Consider the following 17,789-nt stretch of genomic DNA (forward strand, 5'->3'; position numbering starts at 1 on the left):
AGCATTGTATACACAGTTAAAATGTAAAATAGTGTTAATGTACTGCAGTGGGTATTTCAGGAATACTACACATCGTGCGACTGAACAGTTGCGCAAAATAAAATAGAAAAGACTAAAGTTTGCAATATCAAAATCTTATTAAAAAGATACTTTACAATCAATAATGCAAAAAGCTAATTCACAGGGTGATGTTTTTCACTGACTTGTTTAAACATTTATGAAATTAAACAATTCTACAGTTAATGCACTTTTAATTGTTTATTAAAGATTTGACTTTTTCTTTTTTTAGAGCAATGTTTTCAGCTGGAGGTCAATGACTTGATAAGATAGACAGCAGTTCTGAGGCCAGGAAGCTCAGAGGAATGTTTAAGAATTCTTGGAGTTTAAATAGATTCCTGGATGAAAAATAAAAGCAGCCAGCAGTATGGTGTAAACAGTAAAATCTATGCATAATGATGCATTTATAATTAGGGGTTTGCTTCTGTATGTTTAAAGCTTTTTAAATAAATAGAAAATATTGTTTGGTCTTTATGTTAATGTCTGCAAGTACCTATTTTTTTTTCTTTTTTTATACAAATTGTACAAATATACATGAATTAAACTGGTTTGATTGCAAGTATTTCTTGCATTTTAATGTCAGATAGGTGCTGGTGCAGTGATATTCTTAGAGACAAGCTTCTGCTCATCTAGAAATGATATTAAGTAACTAACAATGTAATAATGCATCTTTCTTCATATATCTAGAAATTTGGGTTCATCAAGCTCTATTAATTTGGATGACACAACACATACAATGGCTTCAGCCAGGAGAGCAGCTACTCACGCTGTAGAATAAGGCATGCCCAGCCGTGAGGAGTTTGGTTCACTCAACCTGGGTAACTCTGCTTGCCAAATGACGTGCTGACACTGTTACACGCACAAGCTACGTCCCACTCAAAGAAACAAACCCAGCAATCTTCAATAGCCAGACAAGTCTGGCTTCCAGTTTCAGTTAACCTGGAGCTGCTGCACCCATTGACCAAAGTTAGAATTTCTCTCATGGAAATAGGGATTCACTATTTGATATACACAAGGTTTCCCCAGCGGTGAAATCAAACTGCCTTCTCAGAGTCACGTCTTTTCCAATTACAGTAAGATAGTTAGAAAGGGAAATAAAACTTTTGCTATCCTGGTTTGTTCTGTGCCCTATCTCAAAAATTCACCACTAAGTTCTGCACGAAGCTTGGTCTGTGGCGTAAGACCACCACTTAACTGCATTTTGGGTTTTTTTTTAAAAAAGTTAGACAAATTTTTTATTGCCAAAAATCCTTGCACCTGCCTTCTGTTTGCTGAATTGTCAGAAGGAAAGAATAGTAGAGGATCAGCAGTGTTAAGAAAAATTTCCCATATGTTTACAAGCAGATGTAGCTGTCATATGCTGTTCTAGAAATAAGAAAACACTATCACTACTTAAAAACATAATGAAACTTGTAATCTGACCTCAAGCTGGGACACTGCTTTCTTTCAGGTATCTACAGAGACTGGGAGTTTATGATGAGTACAATATAGTACTAAGATAGGAGTGAAAAAAAATGCCCTTTCATTTCAAAGATTTTGCTAGGTAAAACATGCCATGCCATAAGGTTTTTAAAAGAACACTAATTGTAGATGTCGACAGGATGAAGGTTATTTGGTGCTTACCTGTGGTTACTGCAAGCAGCACAGATGAGGGCACACTGTTGAATTCTGATGTAGAAAATGATGTCCAAGGCTCATGCAGGTTAAAAGGTGAAACTCCAGTGAAGACTTTCTGTTAAACCGTGTTTAGCACTGGTGCATTTACAGCCTACATAAGCCCTCTGTCAGCCACTTTTCTCTTTAAATTGCAAACAGGTAAGAATTGTGAAATGGGTTAAGAGAACAAGGAACAGAGCACAGAGAGGCAAGTTTCTCCCCGAGTCTTCTCTGTGATACAATTACAGAGGTTTAGCTAGCAAAAGCTGTAAGCAATGTAGCAGGAACACTTACTTTGATTTTAGGGCAGATAAATCAGCCAATGAGATTTTTCTTTTACTGCTGATGAAAGACTGGGTATCAGAAGGAAACCTGCCATGAAGATCAGCTGGGACAACGATTAACAACATTCAGCAGCCTGAAAACCCCAGGGTTTTTCACCCGGCAGAGTGAAAATGCTGCCCAACCAAGGCGCAGAGTTGTGCACTGTCCAGTGACTAACACAGACTGTAAACTCTTACTGATCCCAGCTAGTCAGGAGTCTCAGCTTTTCCATTAATTATTCAGCAAACACGCATTCGACCTTAATCCCCAGGCTGAGGGAGTCAATCTCTGGCCCCCACAGTGATGGCAAGGCAAACGTCATTTTGCATAAAAAGCACATAATGAGGGGTTTTTTTTCCGTCATTCATCCTCTAATTTTCTGCCTGTGTCATGCTTTCACTACCAGGAGTCTCAGCTTTTGAAAACTGACACATGCATGCCCCTAAGCGCAGTAACCAGCGCATAGCAAGGGAAGGGGAACCCAGCCTGAGGATTAAGCTGAACCTGTACCCGCAGCTGTGACACGAGAGCAGCTCCCCATGCGAGGATGCAGTCAGGCCAGACCCACGAAGAATGATGACTCCTGCTGCCGGGCCAAAAGAGAAGACCCCCTTGACTGGCTTTCTCCACAACCGATTCCCTGTCCTCCTTCGTGCCTGAAGTTAACAGTGCGTTAACTCTGCTCTTCTCAAATCTACCAAGCCATGGAAAAGACAGACAAGAGCCATGCCCTATGGCCCAGCTTCAGGAAAGAAAACAATCTCAAAGGATGGGAAAGAGGCCTGACTTTCTTTACATGAATCTTAACTTTTAGCATCCTTTAATCTCTACTTCCAAACAGTCAGTACGAGGGCATCGTTTACAGCGCTGTTCAGCAGTGAGGACGAAGAATGAGACGTGCCATGGCTACTTGGCTGTACGAGTCTGTGCTCAGCATTAGTACGACCAGGCTGATGTGGAAACCCATATGGTGGGTAGCCATTACCACAACTAAATTCCTAAGAGGCAGTGTGGTTAGCCTGAAAGCCAGATCTGATCTGGCTCAGCTCACACCACTGCCTTTAGACAACGTCTAGGACGTGAGAAAGTTTGGATTAGTATTACCTCTGCTCAGTGTATCACTTCTCAGTAGAAAAGTTTTCTTCTTGTTTGTGTTCTGCGTGGCTCCAGAAGTAACAGGAGTGTCACCTAAAGGCAAACAGGGTCACGGGACTGGATGGAAGAGACACTAAGTCTTTTAATCCTTCTCTATATATCTGCCTTTTTAAACCACCTCAGTTAAAAGGAAAAAAAAAAACACCCAAACCAAACCACAGAGCTAGAGCTGAGAAATACATGGAGAATTTTGGAAGACAGCAGCCAGAACAAGATCAAACATGTACTGCACGTTTAAAACAACAGAACAAATGGAAGCGACTTGCTTACAAAGCTTGTAAGCTTCAAGTTATCACAGCTTCACTATCTGACAAGCCAGCATACCTAGCTGCCACACCTACTAGGCTAATACCAAAGATTTACATTCTTCCTCTTCTTTGAACATTTTCCACCAACTGGTAGCCATGAAAGCTGAGTCTGGCCACAAAAAACACCATCCTGCCTCCAGAATGACACTTCAAGGCCGCAAAATGAGTTGATAGAGCTGTGGGCCCAGGCGACACAATACCGAGCCAGAACAGTGCTTTGCCATGTGAACAAATCTGAGTAAGGAAACCTGCAATCTGTTGCTGTAAGTACTGGTGCAATCATTTCCTTAACACTGAGTCAAGGAGCAAATTGTAGAACTTGATCTCCTTCACAGAAGTCCAAAAGTCATCTTCAGTGCTTGGGTCACTTAGCCACTATGCCAAGACAAGAATCGCCTAAAAGCTGTATGGCAGAGAGTCACTGCTCAAATACCACGAGAATACACCAGATGAAACTCCTCCGAGCTATGAGGTTTAGTGCTGGAGAGCTGTACTGGCTTGGCCCACCATTGCTCCATCTGGAAACGATTTGTGCGTACTCCAATGGTCTATGCAGTCTGGGCAAAGGAACAGCATAACAGTATGGAGTTAAATCTTAAGGGGGGAAAAAAGCCATCCCAACCTTAAGGCAGCATTAACCATTAACTGGTGTACTAATCACATTAGTTAGAAAAAATTGCAAGCTAAGTATATCTGCAGTAAATCACTCAAAATCCACGGAGTCCAATTTATAAGCGAGCCTGTATTAGCATGTCATCCTGTCATATTTTCCTGCATCCTCTCCACTGCCTCCCAGAGGGTCTTACTTGAAGGAGAGAAAAATACAAAGATCAGTGATAAACTGCACGTAACTTTTTTTTTTCTCATTACAAGGCACAGATGTATACACCACAAGATTTCTGGAGCTTTTCCTATGATTACAGCTAACTCTCTTACTACTCAAATAGTTCTACAAATTATGAGGCAGCTACTTGAGGATTCTGATACTATGAAGTATCATCAAGATCTTACAATTGACAGTTACAGGGGAGGAAGAAAGGGAAGCTCAAGGAGGAGCGAGACAGACAGACAACAGATAAAATGCAAGATGCCTCCAGGATGCACAAGGATCATAGCCAGAGATTCTCTTTTCCTTTTGGCTTGAGCTTGCAGAGTTGCCTATTTAAAGTGAGGAAAGTTCCCCATCCATTTTGGAGCCTGCTTAAGGCTGACTGCATACAGCTGCCAATAATTACTTCACGTCATAACTCACAGAACCAGAGCAAAGTATTCTCCAACATGGGAATGACTTAGGTCAAATAGCAAATGACATTTTATTTCATTTACAGTGATATTTTTGAGTAGCAAAGGAACCATGACGTATAGGAGCCTGTGATAAAAGTTCATGTGTCTTATCTTCATAAAATAAATGAAATCATACACACAACATAAACGAACGTATTCTTTGAAGACATTTGAAAAATGTCACATCTTGATACCTATTATTTTACTTACTGGTGTGTGTTCCGTACTGTCTATTCCACTTTGAAACATAATTTAATTGTCAGCACGATAGCTTTTTTTAACCAACAGTATTTTCCAAACCCAAATAATATTCTGTTAAAAATGCTGGTTATCGATTCATGATCTCCAGGACACTAAGTTTATAAAAATCTTCAACTGATAGTTGAGTCACAGATCAACCAAATATTTGACTTAAAATGCTAGTTGCATTGCAAACAAACATACCACTACTGCTCTTTACAATTGAAAAAAAGCACCCTATTAAAAAATTAACCTATCCTTCCATCCCCCTTTCTTGTCCCCCCCCCCCCCCCATTGCAACCCTTAAAGAATCTTTTTTTTGTAATTCATATTTGGCAACACTTAATGTCCTTATACAGATTAGGATCTTCAACCCATAGTCAGGCTCTTCGTTGATTAAAAGCAGTCACAAAAGTGGAGAGAAGTGACTATAACAAAAATCCATGGATACCATGTACACCTTCTTGGCGTTCAATGCACAAAGCTATAAAAACTGAACATAATTTTGTGGAATAAGTCCTCTCTTGCCATTTAGTGTGCCTTCTAGCCATCCTGGTTCTCTGGAAAATTGCACTGCAAAAGAAAAGGAAAGAAATTACTGCATCTTTCTGTCCTTGAATTAGTAGTTTTAGCTTTAGCTCCATGACACCAGGCAAAGCATCCATAAAAACAGCCAGTCTTCTGCAACGACCAGTTTGAGAATCTGACTAGAAAAGATGAAGAGGATGATTAACTTAAATATTTGCATAATGTAGGTGCTTGAACTACCTTCTGCAAAGTATACATGCTGAAATAGCTTTTAGGCGCAGGAGACTTCACTAAGGAAACAGTTAATGGAACTTAGGACAGGTTTATAAAGCAGAAAATCTAGACGCCTTTGGGGAACAGTTAGAATTCGTATCAAACAGTGGGAAACAATTTCAGTAGCTGGGGGCAAAGCAAGACCAAAAACCTGTCTTGAGCAGAGGTGATGAATCTGGAAGCTCTGAGCCACAGAAAAATGGCATAGGACCTTACTCTGCATGAAAAGTAAGCATGTAAAGGATTATAGGGAAAATAGAAATGAGCCAGATCTCACTCCAAGTACCATTTCTTCACAGCGTACAGCTGCTCTTGGAAGAGACCAATGGACAAAATTTGAATCATTCTTCTGGTTAAATCCTCTCTCTGAAATTCAAATACATAGTGCTATTCACAAAACACAAAGGAAAGGCTTGAACAATATGTCATGTTCCTTATTGCCATCCTAAGTGTTTACCGGTGCTGATCCCAAAGTTTATGCAAGAGTATCTGTGAATCCAAAATAAGAAAAATTTCAGCTCAGACTCTAAAAGCCCCACAACTTAGTCTGTGAGCAACAGAACTAATGAAATCTGTCTTCATATATATATTTTGACCACATTTGACAGAAAGTTAAAAAAGAAGCATAAGCCTCATTTCTCTGGAAAACAGACTAAAAGTCCTCAAATTCCCGTATCAACTTTCTTATAAGAATATGATACAGGTACCTACTTACCTAGGTAACTGTAAAATCCCACACTTTTAGCGACCCGCGATATTCTCTACCATATTAATTTATCCTCACAGTGCTTCTGAGATAGACATTATTTAGGGAAGAGATCAGACAAATGCTGAAACATGCTGCCAGCCATGTCAGTGTTTTATTGAAAACACATTAACACATTGGGGAATGTGATATTTGTAGCCTTCTACAAATCAGGGAAATAACAGTTAAGAGAGAGCAACAACATGTTAAGTCTCACTTTCAAAAGCATTGTAAGGCTCTAACTTTGAGCATTTAAAGCATACTTTCCCCTAGTTCTTTCCTTGTGTCCTATTATTGTCAGACAGCGAAGCTAAAAGCTGTGCTGAGAAACCACGGTTTAAACAACAGCTATACCTCCAAGGAATCCAGAGAACAAAACTGCTTTCAAATGATACTCACAGTTTAGATTAAGATCAAAAGTCTGGGCTTACATTTATAATGAGTACGTTTGACAGAAAGATTCCAAAGGAAAAAAAAAAAACAGAGAAAATTACCTTTTGGGATCTCTTTGCACACAGTAACTTACATTACTATTAGTAATTAGCAGGCCCTCCTCTCCCTTTGTCATTTTTATTCCACAATTACAGAGTACACATGCATTTGAAACTGTACTGCTGACACCACCACAAACCTCCCTCCAGAAGCTCCACCACAGCGGCTGTAATTCTACCCTTTCCAGCAAATACGCCAGCAGCTCTAGCAGGCAGCCAAACCTCTCCCTGGAGTCTCCCATGCCTACGGAGCACATCTGTATTACAGGAAACAAACTCCAAAAAATGACAGATTAGGAAGAAAAACAACTAGAAAACCAGGAAGTAGGAAATTTCTACTTGTCCTCTGGAGCTCAACCTCAATTTACAGTAGAGAGAGGACAGATATTACTGGCATGCGAGTGTCTATAAACCAAAGGCCTGTTCAAAATGAGGGTAGCCCTCATCTGAGGGGATCACACTGAAATTTAAATTTACCTAAAATTTACGCAGGGGAAGAAATGCTCAAACTATGCTGAATCACTTGGCTCAACACAACATCAAATTTCAGAAGAAGTATTTTCTAAACAAGTCTGATAATGTATACCAAATTCTGCACACTACAGCTCATTCAGAGATAATGCACGATGGCCGAGCAATTGGACTTGAGTGACAAATACCATTTTCACCCCAGAAGACTAGACATGTATGGTACAACTGAGCTCTGTGCTTGGGAAATTAAATATTGTACACATACATTACACAGCTCAGGGCCTTGTTTGTTAGCAGAAGTTTCTTGTAGACTCTGAAGACTGAAGAAAGAATTAGCACTCAGATTATACGCAAGATCACCATTTCTAGAGATCAGTCTTCTTTTAAAAAAATGCACCAAGAAGTAATTCTTAATATTCAGCAGCAGTGGCAACTGTCATGTTGGGCAAGAATTCTGCCCCCATTCAAATCACCTTATGCAAGAAGGGTTAAGATACCCATGTACATCACTGACGACTTCTGTAGGCAAATTATATTAATGGCGAAACTGTCCAAATGTAAAGCTGCTTTAATGATCCTGTTTTCTTTGCTAATCCATTTCCAAGGTTTAGTGTACAACAGCATTCATTTAAAATAAAAAAAACACTTTACCACACAAAAGACATTTTGCTCTCAAGCACAGCTCATCTTAAATTCAGGACATGGGCTATTTCTGAAAAAATACCCTGCTCAAGAGAGGATGTTCCGTAGTGTCCCCTTTCTCTCATTCCCTCTCCGTCAACAACGATTACAGTTCTTAGCACTTTCTCAGGCCTGCCTCATTTAAAAATACCTTGCTGCAGAAACCACATCTTTGGCCTTAAAACTACAACTCATTATTGGACCAAGCATCCCATAGGACTAAGTCTTATGTTGGCTAGGGACAGGAGGGGAAAACACTTGTAGCGTAAAAGATACGGAGCCCCCCCGAGTGGGATGGCAGCTTCCTCAATACCTGCCGCAAGGCCGTTTCAGCAGTCTCACTCTAGTGGAGGCAAAGCGTAGAGAAGGAGAATGTCTGACCATCAGTAATGACAGCAAGCGCTACAGAACAATCACGCCAACTCAAATGGACGAACAAAATCAACAGACTCTCAACTTGCAATGAGATCTCTAAGTAAAAGCTTTTTTGATTTCATCTAATCAAGAAACACAATAAGGTCAACTTGGCATTTGCAGCATTTCTTCTTACTTTTCTGTATTCTCCATAGGAAATGGCTTCAATATTGCCAATGTTGTGATTACCTAACTGCAAATACATAGAATTTGTAAGCAGCTCTTCCCAGAGACCCAATGCTATTAGCAGACCTTGTTCTACTTCGGCAGCTCCCAAGTTTCACAGGTCTCGACTACAAATGAGAGCAAGACTCATTTCCACAGAGGTATTAGTTCATTGCCTAGGTGCCACTAACTTTAGCAGGACTGAATCAGACACTGATTCACACCAATTTCCACACCTTTGTGGAAACTAGCTGTTTCAGGAGGAAACAAACTGAGGAGGCAATCTAACATGCATGGTGCCTGGCACAAAGCAGCCTCCCTTTCTGATGGACTACTTTACCAAACAAAGTAATGACCCCAACAAGCTCCATAAACAAGGACTGCATTTTGTGGGCAACAGAAATCTCACTGCTAAAACTACGACAACACCAGAATACACTTCCAGAGAACTCAATCATGCTGGCTAATTTTTCACCAAGAAATTAAATTAAAGCAACAAAATGTGCTTGCAAGCCCTCTGTGTTTAGAAATCCCTATAGGTTTCTGAAACAGTCCCTATGGGTAAAGTTGACGACAGAAATACACATTTAGCATGGTTAGGGTTAGTATGGAATTTGAAATTTACAAACTTGCTGTTTCCCTTAAGTATGTTGCGAGAAGCTGAATTATCTTGCAGACAGGACACAAGGCTAGGAGTCAAGGGGTCTTCTTCCTGACTCTGCTACAGATTTACCATGTGACCACAAATAACACGGTCTGCCTATAAAGGCTCAGGCTTGTGGACGAAAGCAAACACAATGATACACCATAACAAATTAGTGAAGGTGGAATTCAGCTTGCAGATGGAGACTTCCCTATATATAAGCACCTAAGCTCCTATCACAGCTGGTGGAGATCTAGTCAATACAATGAATAGAGAGAGTGCCCACAGAATAATTTGGCTTACTCTAAAATAGAGGCAACTGGTTGGTCAGCTGAGTTGCTGCCAATTTCCCTGCACTATAACCTGGTGACCTGTGTGTAGACACTGAGACTTGGGGTTTTCCTCCTGAGTTGATTCCCATCCCACCTGAGAGCTGAACATCTCTGGCAGCCCCCCCCACACACACCAACTCCAAGGTAAAACGTGTCAGTTTAAACATCCTCCATTTTAACTTTTCTCTTCCGGAGACCACTGCTTCCACAACACTGCTGGCAGGAGCAAAGTCAAACTGGTTAAGCTCAAATTACCTTCAGTGACTTTTTAAAACTTCTAGCAAAGTCAGTAGGAATTTGGTAGTGCTCGTCTAGTACTTTTTATTGGTGAAGTGATTGAAACTTTCAGCAGCAGTTTGAGGTAACTACCTCCAAATGGCACGGAGATAGCTGAAAAAGAGAACATCTGTCCACAGCCTGTACACTCAGTTTCTCCAGGTGTAAAATGGAGATAATTAACGCACATAAATGTTTCCAAGTACTTTGAAATCCACAGACGAAAGGTGCACAAAGAAGTAGCTTTATCCTCATTTTTACCTCAACAAAAGAATTATTTGCACATACGTTGCAATACAGTATTTTAGGAGTACTACTTCTCTTTGATGTAAATGCTTCATTTGTCAGTACCATACAGACAGTCCAGAAGCCACAGCATCAATAAGAGGGAAGAGAGTGCCTTGGAGTCAAAACCAGGGACATTAACTAAGGCTGGCACTTTGTTACACTGGGAAAGATAGAGGGCAATGACAAGGGCTGTGTGAACACGGCTTTTTGCATTCCTTCTATGTTTGGTACGGACAATCAGTGCCACACCTTTCCCGAGGAAAATCACTATAACAAAACATTTTTTCAGTTTCCCCCCTATTTTATCTCCCCTAAAAGCTGATTTTAAAAATTGTAAAAAGCTTTGATGAGAGCTATCTTGACAAGTTTTCAAGAAGCCTTCCTGCTAGCAATACTGCCAAGGAATTTTGTTGTTAAACACCATTTACCCTTCGTAAAACACTTCTCCCTAGTGAAATTCCCATTTACTGACTTCTAAGCAGTCTCTTTCAAGAACCAGAAATTTAATAACACTTAGCTCCAAGGCTGGCAAGGTTTCAATGCCAGGCAGTCTGATTATTCTTTCCATGATTATTGGGAATATCTGCTTCAACAACAACAAAAATATACAGCCAGCATATGTCTCTCACAATCTCAGATCATACTCTACTTCTTCCCATATGTGCCCTTATCCAGCTGCAAACTCTTCAAGCTTTGCCTCTAACCACTTGAATTATATTGTTACGTGCTGTCAATAATATAGCCTGCAGAAACCGGGATATAAGAATATTGGCACAGCCTAAGGTAAATTGAATTGAAGATTTAAAAAAAAAAAAAAACCAGTGGATATTGTTCAGATTACATTATTCATTTTCTTACACAATTCAATTAAATAGAAAACTTTGCCTTTTCTTTTTAACTTACCAGATGGCACCGTAGCGTTTATATTCTATGACACTTTGATGGAAAGAGTGTGGGATTTGGGGTAGCACAATGTACATGCAATATTGAAAACACCTGAATATGCAAATGTTCAGATTCTATACAGTTTCCTATCAGGTGATGTAAATCTTAATTTAAAATATTAGTAAATCTAATAATTTACTGAGACACAAACAGATTTTTTTTTTTTTTTCACCATTTAGAAACAGGAAATAGAGACAGGAGTAAAGGTTAAACTCTTACCTTCTTCCACCAATATTACATTTAGCAGCTATGACAGGTGCTAGACTGTATTTCACTAAATGCCATTATCCTGTCTCAGGCTAGAGCAGCCAGAAAGATTCATCCAGGATAACAACAGGTAAGAGAGAACTGCTGCAATCAACATCTATGGACCAAGAGAGACGAAACAGAAGAACAGGGAAGGGAAACAAAAAGAGAAGGAAACAAAGCAGAAAAGAGAGGGAAGAGAAAGGGAAAAAAAAAACAAACAGAGGTGAAAGAGACAGTATTAGAAAAGTGAGACAGGCAGGGTGAAGAAAGGAGAGACAGATAAAACCTTCACTAATGGAAGCAGCACTTTTTAGTAGACATTAATTTAACAGTTACTTTAATGGTTGATACTAGCTGTATGTCAACTTGATTGATGCGTTGTCACTTTGATAGTTAAGGTTATTGGTAGAGCCGCAGAATTGATGTATTATTACTTTAATTCTTCATTTGGGGGCTTTATTAGGGCATATGGGAATTTAAATTGAGTAACTAAAGAACCTGAATTGATTCACTGGAATCTGATCCCAGCATAGACACAAGGGTGCCTAGTGCAAAAAGAAAAGGCATTTCAGAGGTTTCAAATATGGAGACTGGTGTGCGCTTTTAATGAGCATACCCTTCTATACTGACAGAGCCATCCATGACATAACCTATTGGGAACCATTATGGAATGACCATTAAGTTATTACATACGTCCAGTTACTGCCTTATTACTTGCACGCTCTCCTCTTTTTTTCTGCCAACCCACAGCCTACGTTAGGCTGAAAGCCCTGCAGGGCAAGGACAGTGCCTATAAAATAACCAGGATACAGTGGAATAAATCAAAACAAAAGTATTTAAGGAAATGTGATCTTTCCCATTGGAAATTGCAGTTAGGTTTTCAAAATGCAATCCACACAGCCTTTTCCCAAGCTTCCAACCTTGTTTGTATGATGAAATGGAAAAAGAGTCTTACAGTTGAAACATTTCTCCACAGCTGCCAACGAGTCGAATTCTGTACTTGTTCTTGGACAATCCAACTCTCTAGCTGAAAAACTCAACTGAGGCTGTAATGCACCAAAACCACGGCAGCTTTGCTGTAACTTCTAGCAATCTCTTTGCACAAGAAAAGAATCTTAACATTGCTCTCGCACAAATGCACGACACACAAGCAACTGCTTCTTGAAAGACTTTCTTATCCCATGCCAACACAACAGGTGTGCAGCCCTTGCTGTTCTGCATTAGAAATGCCTCTCTTCTATGCATCAGATCTTTTCCCCCATGCACTAGCTTTTTTTTCCTGTACACAGTTTTATGTCTGCTGAAGATCCCTATCAGTCATGTTTTAAAAAACTTAAATTAAAATAACTGGTGTCAGAGACTTTAAAAAGAGCAATCATTTAGCTAATTCATCTTTAAAAGGTTTCCCACCTAACTTGATTCAGACGTGATTTGCCTGCAAGGCAGCTCCAATAGGAAACATCAAGTGTGATTTTTGTAAAGTGGGTGCTAGTAGGGAAGAACCCAGTGGGGACCCCAGACCACCTCACAAGTGGAAGTTGCTTGTTGCAAAACAAGCGGAACTGAAGTCTGGACCAGGCTTACTATTTACTTGTTCGGGAGGAGGGAGAGGACAGGAATGTCCTATGCTCTGTCTGCTTTAAAATAAGCATCACAAAGAAGGGGAAGGAGATGCCTATGTCTGTGCAATTCTGTTGTTGTTGTTATACATGCTTAAAAAGAAAAAAAATTCTGCTGAGCTTCCCATTTGTTTCAGCTCATTAAACAAATTAGGAACATCCTACTAGGGTTGGGGAGGACAGGACGAAAAGATTTTCATTTATGAGACAAACTTTCCCACACACGCTTTTGATCCAGTGCTAACAGAGTTAACAGGGTGCATTTTGGGAAATACAAGACATGTTTAGTTAGCGTTTTAATGCCTGCAGGTTGATGTTTTCCAGCTGGTTTAGACTGTGTACTTTTCTCTTTTTCCTGCTGGATGTAAACTGGGAATTTGGAATACTCCTTTACTGGACATCCAACCAAAGATTCTCACGTGATCTTTGAATGACTGGGCAGTACATGCCCTAAGTGCGTTTGGTCATGCAGAATTAAATACCACTTTCCCTCTGGAAAGCACAGATCACATTTCTGACCTAGTAGCAAGCTAAAAGCTGACAATGGATGAGAAGAAAAAAAGGCATCACTGCAGAATTTCCAGACTCTTTAGAGGCCAGTATGCCTCTAACTACCCCACCTGCCTCTAGACAGACTGAAAGACTAAAATACCGGTCTCAATACTCACAAGGTTCTTAGGAGTGTAATTCTCAGAAGACTGTGAATACCCTAGTCTGCACAAAATTTGGATGAAGATTTGGCCAAACTTAAGAGTCTTCCGGTTTTTAGCATGAATGTATTTTTTTATCAAGGTCTTGTAACAAACAACAGTCTTACTGTGCTGTTACTATGAATTAATTTCTGCTTAGAATTATTATTAAATTTCATTCAGTTAACAAGAATCACTGAATTTGTCCAGGCCCTGTTGAGCCTTTCCATACGATCTCTTTCTTATAATAGGAACTTCCTTGCAATTAGGAAGAAACTACGCTCTAATGTCATCTTCTGCATCTTCAGAGTTTGTATTACAGTAGTCATTGGCGTAAGGTTTAAAAACTAAAACTGTTCCTATCAGTTTGAAGTCCCTGTGCAGTTGCTGAAAAGTAGAGCCATGGAAGCTCACTGAGGAAGCAACACAGTCTCAAGCACAGGAATCACCTTCTGGATGTTCATGTGTGATACTATATTTGGGTCCATAGAAATCTTTCAACACAGGCCTTCATTCTGCACCTCAGTGAATATTCCTTTTTCTATAAGTACATAGACACACTAAGGCACCCCTTGATCCAAAAAATAAACACTCCCTTTTCTCTCCAGTGATTACCTGATTTACCTGGAGCTCTGCCTACTTGAAAATCCTTAAACAGAGTGGGGGGGCGTGTCTTTAAATGAAAGCCCAAATGCTATTTTACAATGATAGTTCACATTTAAAAAAACAGTTTCATAGGCCAAGATGTTATTGCTGAATCACCTCTTTTGGTACTACAACACATTTAAACGCTGCTGAAAAATTAGACAAATTGAAAAGTGTCTACTCACCCGATATAAAAGGCATTGCCTCACAGTGCTAAATACATGCTAAGTAGCTTCTGCGTACCAGAAATCTTCTACGTCACCAACTGTGTGCCATCAGCAATGTTGGCAGAATAGCAGTTAGGCTTGTATTTTTATCCAAAGCCGTTTTAGCAGTTTTCTCAATTTGTTTTTCATTGCTTTATATTTACTCAAGCAGTACTTACCATCTTCAAAAATTGCTCCTATCTGAAATGATAATTCAGAGCTATGTTCTGCTTCACATGGATAAACTGCTCTTGCTTTTCGGTGAGCAATGCTGAAAAATGAAATTATAAACTATAGTCATTTTTGAGTATTACAAAGACACTTGCCTTTCTCAACCATCCTCTCTCCATTCTCATTTGGAGATGACTAAAACTTTAAACACAATCTCACATGCATTATTACAGGCTTATAATTCATACACACAAATGCCAAAGCTGAAGCTTCACAGCTTACTGTAGGCATTTCTGAATATCATACTCCCAACTTTATGAACGCTTGTTTTTATGGTAGTTAAATTCGACTTTCAACTACAGTTAAAATTTTGCCAAGTGCTAATCAGTAATTAAATCAATAGTAGGCAAAGTGTACTATACTTAATTTGTAGACTAATCATCATTATGTCTTCTGAAATGTTTCTTCATGAATCTTGCAATTCAGCTTTTCACCGTTACTGTACAGAATTTGCTTTTCATATTTGCTTACAATACAAAATTACTAGGCTAGGCTGAAGATGCTGTTTTGTCCTAAACGCAGTAAGATTTCTAACATTTCAGGCAGTCTTTCAGAGGTGTTCTCAGGATGCTCAGTAATAAGCCATCGATATGAATTTGTCCATTGTACTCATTTCTCCAAGTACCATAAGCAGAGATCTTGGAAAATATAAGTATTTTTGGCACGTCTTACTTAATCACGCCTTTGTGAACTGACAGTTTGCTGCTGCCCAATGATGCTTTGTTTAGACACAGCACCCACACCATTAAATCATCTTTTGTTGAGCCCAGGCAACAACAACTACACATAAAGCATTGGGAAAGATTCTCCCTGCCCCAAGGAACTTGCAGTCAGACAGACAATGCAGTTCTGGTGCAAAATGCTACCAGTAATGAGAAATGGAATTTTGTTACCAAGTGTTGGAAAGAATTTATGAACATACCCAACTACTATAATTAGTAAAGCAAATATTACAAAACTTGAGGGAAAAAGCTAAGATGGTGAAGACCTTCAAAGGAAAAAGCGAAAGGACTTCAAAAGATGGACAACATGGAAGGAAGCAGAAACAGGATGGAAGGAAAGCAGGCCAAAAGAGTGAAAAAAAAGACTGAAACCAGAGAGACAGGTAAAGACATGGGGAAATCTTTCAGAGGCAAGAAGGCTAGGTTGAGAAACTTAAATTTGACATGGGTGGCTACAGAAAAGAAAGAATCTCTATTTTAAAAGGCACTGTAAGAGAATCACTGCAGTAGAGAGACTCTATGAATTAACCACCCAAATCAAAGTCTGCTGGTATTAACCAACAAGCCACTGGCTCAATCTGGGTGTCTTCTACAAGGAAGGTGTTCAAAGGAAAAATAAAGTAGACCATTATTTTATTCTGTCAAAATCGCTAAGGTTGCATTTCTTGATTTGAGATAATCATTCACATACTGGAGAAGACATGAATTAGCTATTTTTAAAAAGACACAGAAAAAAGGAGGCAAATTAAATAACCAGCAAAAGCTGAAGTGCACATCATACCTTTCCACTGCTCTGTCACTCCCTGTGGCAGGGTTAGGGAAGAGGAAAGTGGATGGTGCAGTATTTGAGGCAGCTGGGTTAGCAGAGGGAGTATTCATCCATGAGACCATCGACGGTCGGCTTTGACCAGGACTAAGAGGAAATATATGCAAGGCAGAATTAACAAGGCGAGTAAAATTTCTTTTCATACCAAAATGTTTGAATCTTCATAACTACATAACTAGTTAGATCCTCAAATTCAAACCCAATAATAATGTTGAGCTGATTTTGCAGACATGGCCATCATATGATTCTGCATTTCGTCCTTGAAAGTCTTTCTCCTACATGCCCTACATCCTAAGCTAAGACGAATCACCTGAGATGTATGACATAACCAATAAAGAAACAAAATTCCACATTCCTTATCTAATAAAGATAGATACAATGAAACTGCATATAGCAGGCTATTATTTGAGCTGCCACTTTGCCTTTACAAGTTTTGATGAATCTATTTAAAAATCTTCACAGTGCTGTACTAAGGCATGTACGACTGGGAAGATTTCAAAAGAGGCTGCAGCTATTACAACACTGGGATCATGATGCTGGCTCTGGATTGAGATCTCATTCGCCTAACAACATAGATACTGCCTCAGTGGCTGCCCTCACGAACACACTGTTCAAATATGTACTAAATTAATGGCTGAACACAGTTGCCACAAGAGGAGAAGAAACAGCAGCCAAAGTTAAAACTTACTAGTCATTGAAAAACACACAAAGTCCTCCACAACATAAAGGATGTTCCTAATTTTACACCTTAAAGAACTAAAGCATTCCAGCACTGGAAGGCTTTCTTTCACTGCATGGACAAAACAACAAATAGTCCAAACATTTAATGTCAGCATATCTTTGGAACAAAGAGCTGGACTTCAAGCAGTTCCTAAGCAGAAACAGAATCAGAATCATTTGCACACAGCTTTCACACAGGAATCATCACTCAGTAGTACAAACTTCACAATATAGCACTTATCAGTTCATCTTATTCCAAGATTAACCTCTTAGATAGCATAAATCTGCAAAGTACCACCAAAATCTAGGAATCCAGTCAAGAAGGTTTTTGTGGGGGTATAAATACACACCTAATCAAGGTGGATTGACCAAAAGCAAAAAAGGGATCAACAATCACCCCAGTTATAACTGTAAATGAATAAAAGAAAGCAGGAAACCTAACTTACATAGCTAATTTTAATCTTCTTGTGCACTGGGATATTTAATTTCTAGAAGAAAGGATCGCTATTGTTGGTTTGCATAACATGGTTTACAACCAAATTCAACTTTTACAAACTGATTTTCCTAGCCAATATATCTCATAGTCATTCTAGCAATTACATAGTC

General features: G+C 39.4%; 1 protein-coding gene across 6 annotated transcripts in view; it reads right to left on the minus strand.

The window, feature by feature from the left end:
* Positions 1 to 3,825: 3,825 nt before the first annotated feature.
* The window catches only part of ARHGAP10 (Rho GTPase activating protein 10), a 156,076-nt gene continuing 142,112 nt past the window's right edge, over positions 3,826 to 17,789 (minus strand). Inside the window, exons 21-24 of one of the 6 annotated variants that reach the window (XR_012651564.1) lie at positions 16,419 to 16,550; positions 14,864 to 14,955; positions 11,496 to 11,640; positions 3,828 to 5,597 (exon numbers count right to left, since the gene is read on the minus strand). Coding sequence is in view for 4 of the 6 variants with exons in the window: in XM_075035107.1 (XP_074891208.1) it covers positions 5,509 to 5,597; positions 14,864 to 14,955; positions 16,419 to 16,550 (313 nt within the window). In the remaining 2 variants the exon portion in view is untranslated. Of the gene's footprint in view, positions 5,598 to 11,495; positions 11,641 to 14,663; positions 14,744 to 14,863; positions 14,956 to 16,418; positions 16,551 to 17,789 lie in introns of all 6 variants that reach the window. The other 5 variants (XM_075035099.1, XR_012651565.1, XM_075035107.1 and 2 more) reach the window with 5 other exon arrangements.

The sequence above is a fragment of the Buteo buteo genome, chromosome 1 (genome assembly GCF_964188355.1).
Source record: "Buteo buteo chromosome 1, bButBut1.hap1.1, whole genome shotgun sequence".
NCBI lineage: Eukaryota > Metazoa > Chordata > Aves > Accipitriformes > Accipitridae > Buteo > Buteo buteo.